This window comes from Etheostoma spectabile, chromosome 17, assembly GCF_008692095.1.
Source record: "Etheostoma spectabile isolate EspeVRDwgs_2016 chromosome 17, UIUC_Espe_1.0, whole genome shotgun sequence".
NCBI lineage: Eukaryota > Metazoa > Chordata > Actinopteri > Perciformes > Percidae > Etheostoma > Etheostoma spectabile.
In genome coordinates, this window is record NC_045749.1 from 13,825,833 (window position 1) to 13,832,168 (window position 6,336).

At 39.7% G+C, this 6,336-nt stretch overlaps 2 protein-coding genes across 4 annotated transcripts in view; both read left to right on the forward strand.

Moving 5' to 3' along the window:
- tmem72 (transmembrane protein 72) overlaps positions 1-3,576 on the forward strand; it is a 5,032-nt gene extending 1,456 nt beyond the window's left edge. The window contains exons 2-5 of the mRNA XM_032541740.1: positions 866-932; positions 1,711-1,782; positions 2,176-2,315; positions 2,650-3,576. Of these exons, the coding sequence (XP_032397631.1) occupies positions 866-932; positions 1,711-1,782; positions 2,176-2,315; positions 2,650-3,086 (716 nt within the window). The 3' untranslated portion in view covers positions 3,087-3,576. The remainder of the gene's footprint in view (positions 1-865; positions 933-1,710; positions 1,783-2,175; positions 2,316-2,649) is intronic.
- Positions 3,577-5,575: 1,999 nt separating this feature from the next.
- rassf4a (Ras association domain family member 4a) overlaps positions 5,576-6,336 on the forward strand; it is a 21,184-nt gene continuing 20,423 nt past the window's right edge. For all 3 annotated transcript variants that reach the window (XM_032540781.1, XM_032540780.1, XM_032540782.1), the window contains exon 1: positions 5,576-5,691. In XM_032540781.1, the coding sequence (XP_032396672.1) occupies positions 5,591-5,691 (101 nt within the window). In that variant the 5' untranslated portion in view covers positions 5,576-5,590. The remainder of the gene's footprint in view (positions 5,692-6,336) is intronic.

Below are 6,336 nucleotides of genomic sequence, written 5' to 3' on the forward strand. Positions count from 1 at the left end.
TCAGGGCCAACAGTTTTTTTAAGACTTTGTTTTCATCTAATTTTATATCCTTTCAAATGGGTTTAAATGGGTTTTGATGTCAGCACTCAGATTCGGGAATCTTCATAATAAAGTAATAGTTGTAGTAATTGTTTTTTTTGGTTAAAAGTTAGATAAGAAGATTGATACCCCTCTCGGAAAGTGAATGAACATCTTTCCCAAAATGTTGAAATGTTAGGAAGGTGGCAGTAGCAAAAGTATAGATAATGCATGTATTACTTATAATAAGCCCAAAATGTTGAGAAAGGACCATCAACATACCAGGAAGTCCAATGACAACTTCACCTGCAGTTGCAAAGGTTTTTAAAATCTGTGATGTGTCTACTTTAAATTAATACCTAGCCTGCTGGCAGTGATATGGTAATTACAAGCATAAGTAAGCGATTACCAAAATGTTGTGACCATGATGGAAACAATTACAAGAATTACCATGTTCTTCAAAAATCTTTGTGTGACATTTATCATCAGTTTAATACTACCCCCTGGAGTGTCACAGCAAAAATCACAGCTACATGTGTGGCTGCAAGAACACAGTAAATGCATTGAATGAAATATGACAAATACACATAAACAAATGTTCCAAATGACAGTAAAAGCAGCACAAAGTTGCATTGCCGAAAAACTAACAGTACGTATACACGTTTGAGGGGTTGTATTAATCACCCAAGTTAAAACCAGTTGCCCTACTACTGAAAAAATGCCTGAAACTAATGAGAAGATCATGAACTTAGCCTGACATCTGGTGGACAAAATCTGCTCACTCTCAAAATGAATAAATATAAAATTCTCACAATAATAAAACATTATCTTTCTGTCTCTTTTTTAGTGTTGTGTGCTGTGGGAGTGGAGACCCTACAACAAGGAGAATTCAACAGCCTTGGCATCTACCTAGTGTAAGTGCTTAGTTTTTGTATTTCCCCTATGCCTATACTACATAAATTTACTGTAAACCCACCAAAACACTTGAGACTAAACTGGTGGCATTCCTGAGTTACAAAAACACTGCCTGGATTTAAATATGGCTAAGAATGTGTGGTCGGAGGGGTGGTAGAAAACAATAACAATATTATACCTGCCTTCATGATAACTCATACAGTATATATAAACTCTTGCAAGGAGATTTTGGGAAGGAGTCAGAGGGATGAAGTGGGGTGAGGAGGGTGGAAAGGAGACCAGTCCTTCAGTGCTGCTTCGTATTATCTCGGTGGCTCACAGCCAAACTCCCACAGAGCAGCAGGAAAACATCTCCCAAAGGAGACTAGAAATGCATGACTGTTTATTCTTTCAGTATACACAAATGCAGATGAACACTGCGCACACACACACACATACACACAGAAACGCTCAACTAAGCAATAACTTTTTAGAGAGATGGCAGTATATGATAACGGTGTGTCTGGGGGCATACATACATACTGTAGCAACAAAAAGTCATAAAAAACACAACTTTTTGTGTCTTTTGCACCACATGATGGCGATGTCTCTTCACTTAAAGCATCCCCTTGCTACCCACATTTTGGACAATTTAGAACTTGCAATCTTCACCCAGAGCCCTAGATAAAATACACAGAAACTGACATATTTAGATGTAGTTTGCATAGTTTAGAAACAGTATACCAATTCTATCACTGTATCAGTTTAAACTTCATCTAAACAAATTTCTCATCCCAGAGTGGCATCTGTTGGCATCATGATGTTTGAGCTGGCCTATTTCCTGGACACGATTCTGTCCATGTGTCTGCCGTGAGTACACATGAGAACAACCATTATGCAACATCTATGTTTTGCATGGATACTTAAGTATCAAATAATCAATCAATCAATCAATCCATTGTTATAAGTCCCTAGAATGTACAAGGTACAATTCCAGTGAAATGTAATGAACACACAGAAGGAAAACCACATCCAGTAGTATTCTTTAAGGTAGTTTAACCTACAATGAACAGTACAAAGCAGGTCCAAAAAACTAAATATGAATATGGATTCTCAATTGTATTAGTCTGTCATGATGTCTGTCACATTAGCATTTGCATATTCAGCTTTCTTTACTGTCAAAAGAGTCTTAAATTGTAAGCAAATGACGTTTCAGTCCCTGTTAATTACTCAGTCCTTCTCTTCTTCTTATATTCTCTATAGCTGTCCTCCAGACTGGCAGCTCTTTTTGTTGTGGGGAAAGATGGCTCGCATTGGAGGCTTCCAAAAGTTCCTCTATTACTCCATAATGTCCGTGGTCTGCTTCTTACACCCTGTGTTGGTGTGGCATGCAATTATCCCAGGTAAATTGCATCAGCAGGCACCATATTTACATGGATAATTACAGTTCTGTTTACGGCACTGTTAGTGTCACAATCAGCCTTCTCAGCAGCAGACATTTGACTTGTTACTGAGAAACACACAGGATAATAACATAAGCAATGGCTCCATTCTATTCAAGTTTCTCAGTAAGCTGTGCCAAGGTGAGCCAGCATGTACAATATCAGGTCCCTGAAATTTAAGCAGCTAAATAGAATTCAGCCATCATTCATTTGATTGTTTACACCTGCGTGTTTCTTACTGTAACATGTCAAAATTTCTTCTGTGAAAGAAATGGAATATATTTTCTGATTGCAGGGACAATGCTTCTGGTGACAGCCTTTTTCAACTTCTTACTGAGCAAGAAAACAAAGACCAAATCACCCAAAAGGCCACAGGAGATCCACAGCGGCCAAGGCCCGACCACTGTCTACGTGACAGAAGGAGCCTCGAACAGCACTCTCTCATTCTTCCACTTAGTGACAGGAAGGAAAGCAGGGGTTCTGGGTCTCCCAAATAGAGACCGCTGCCTCGGCCCGGGAGAGAGGGGAGACAGCGTCCAGGCCATGCTAGACCTGGAGCAGACAGCAGCACCTAAAGGCACAGACAGGGAGAGGAGGAGGTGGAAAGAGAGGAGACTGATAGGCTTGAGAGGTAGGGAGGAGCCTGTGGAGAGAGAGATGGAGGAGATGGACGGATACTGTGAGCCAGAGCCAGACACCACCTCAGACACCGCACCTATGATTACTGACTGAAAATCCCTCTGCTCTCAGACTGAGCTGCTTACTGATTTCACACAAAGAAAAGCATGTGTAATGCAGCCATACTGACTGCTGAAAGCAACTAGCTGCTGCTACACTGTGGCAGACGTTTAAGCTGAAAATAACATAAAATGTCTGACCAACCAAAAGAGACTTTTGAGCATGTGTGAGTGTTCAGTAAGAATATGTATTTTATGTAATAATTCAACTTAAAAATGAAGATTAATAGTTTTTGTAATAAATGTTCTACTGATTTGGTATAGTTTTTACTTCAAAAATTAAAATCTTAAATATTTCTAACAATTAGATTTTTGGATGTGTAAATTCAAAGAAATTAAACCATTTATGCGTGTGGGTGCTTTAACTCCGATTTTTGCAAAGCCAGCATTGATTGAAGAGCAGACATTAATGCCAAGCAACACAATCCACTTACTGCAGCATACATTATTCATGAGGTAATAAATTAGATCAACTGTTTCATTCATTCAACGTCAGAGAAAATGTGTGCGACTTCGACTGTGAATATCAGGCATTAGATCTTGTGCAGGTGCATGTGTTAGTCACATTCAAGTCTCCTCATTGTGCATTTGTTGTGTGCAAGTGGTGACCATGGAGACGGAGCTCCGGGAGGAGTGCTCACGTTATTATGGTGATGAGAAAAACATCAGATCACCCACCAGAGCACCACCATAGACCTACATTTCACCAAAACATAATGCACCAAACATAATTACAAGTATTGTTCAAGCTGTATTAATATGTCATGTCGCTGCACATTGATAATATTAATAGGGTGTGTGAAACAGACCCAAGCTCTATAAATCACCCTGGAAATTTGCATATTTGTGATAATAAAGTGAGTATAAAAAGCCTCTATTAACATTTGAATTTATTTTGTTATATCATGCGACAAAGGATACAATTCTCCGTACAGACATTCCTCTTTTGTTCAGGTCATAAATCAATGCTGTTTTGTTCTGTCAACATACACCCACATATACACACAAACACACACCACAGACACACGCACTCACACACACACACACACACAAACAAACACACACACACACACACTGTATTCCTCAATCCTTTGTTCACTGGATTTGAATTATAACTGTATGTAGACTTAAGAGGCAATCTCTCTGCTGCATTAACGCTGAGGAGTCAAATCAATAAAAGCAGAGAGCCTCATTCATCAGAAAGCACCTCACTGTAAACTGGAGCCAGACAGCACGTGAAAACCCACTGACACATAAACAACGTGTCAAAAACTGGGTTATTTTCCACATTTGACGCAAATTACAGTGTCTTTGTTGCACAATATAGGCTATCAAAGCAACGATATGTGAATCCAGTCAGGAGGGATGAGATGCTCGGGAGATGTGAAGAACAAGGCGTCTTTGTTCAGAGTTCGCTGAGGCTGATAATCAGGGCTGTATTATTATCTTCACAATGGTCTTTGGTCACTAAGAAACTGAGTGACCCAATAATGGAGAGGAAATGAATGTCAGTATTTCCAGTCTGCTTCCACTAACTTTGGCACATCCTTTAGAATGAGCTGTTCTCTGTGGGGGAAGTTATTCAGCTGCTGGAACAACTTACTTCCTCTGTGCATGTTAAACCATAAATCCTATTCAGAGAGAGAGAGAACGAGAGAGAGAGAGAGAGAGAGAGAGAGAGAGAGAGAGAGAGAGAGAGAGAGAGAGAGAGAGAGAGAGAGAGAGAAAGAGACTTCCTACAGTTCGTATTTCCTACAATAGTTTCCTAGATGGCATATCCAGGCTCAAAAACAGGATGGGAAAAACAAATCTTAACAGGTCACAGCGACTTCTTCCTTTACTGCTGAGCTGGAGAGAAAAAACAGGATTAGTACTTTAGTGGTGGTTGTGGTAAAGGAATTAGATTTTTCTTATTGCAGACAGAAGGCAGAAAACGGAATGAGGAGAATTGGTTCTTTGTTATTTTTGTTTTCTGTCATTCTGTCAAACAACATACACATAACACTCACACATTTACAAAAACAAAAAAGAAGAAATATAAAATGAAATAAAACACTACAAACTATGAAAAAACATGTAACTCATAACGTTTAACATGATTTTGATCTCCTAAGGGAAAAAAAAACACAAGACATGGGTGTCCATTCAAAAACAAAATTGCACTCTGTGGTCAACAGGGAAGTGCATATCCAGAATCCAAAATATACATTTCATGTGCATTTTTAAGCATCAATGAACATATTACCTCTAACCTACGTTTTCCAGTAGATTACAAGTCAAACTAACAAAATCAGTGAAAAAAAAGTTTCAATTGGATGGATGTGACTGATGACGAGGCTGAGGAAAAAGCACCTTGATCAAAGAGGAGAGAGGTATGCGCTGTGGATATGCATCCCTGACTCTGTTCGCCCCGCCCACGCTCAACGCTAAATGGCTGGGGCACACAAGCACGGTCTTCTATTGGATCATCCTGTTGTCAGTTTTATCTTCCAGCTCTGAATGTCGCACGACCAGGGAGGCATGAAGAGAGATAACGAACGATACGCAGGATACACCGCTGGTGGATACACGGAAGAAGAAGGAGGACGCAGTCTGCTATGGTAAGAAACCAAACGGATCAAACTTACTGCAGGCTATTTTTACTCAAAAGGATCAAGAGGGAAGGAACATTACCGATGCGAAATGCGGCTTAAACCTTAAAATAAAATATAATTCCCGAATCACAAGAGATGTTCTGAAGTTGGATGCAGGTTCATAACGGTGTAAATTCAGTTGTTTGCTTTTTTGGAATATTTCATCAAGTGATTTACTGCTAAATGTCTCCATTCAGTAAGTGCTTGTCCTTCAATTAGACGGTTTTGTATGTGCGTTATTTGGAGCTGTCCATTTTACGCGTGGGAATGGGATTGTCTCCGGGTGCAGCTGCCAGAGTAGGTGCGATAATTGGATACGATTCTCGCGATGATCCAACCAATTAACATACTTGCACTGGTTCTTTGTCCACCGAGGGAGCTAACACACAAAGGTGGTCACAAGAAGAAGAAGAGAAGAGACAGATTATGTATATTCACCCAAATCTGATTACCCAAATGACCCCTATATTCTTTGAATAGTTCTAGTATTTGGTATTTGGTCCATCTCCTGTGCAGCCATGCATGGTGGCTGAATAATTCATAATAATGGTGACAGACTGAAATGCTTCCTTGAAGTAATGGAATATTCAAACACCCATTATTGTGTGTGTG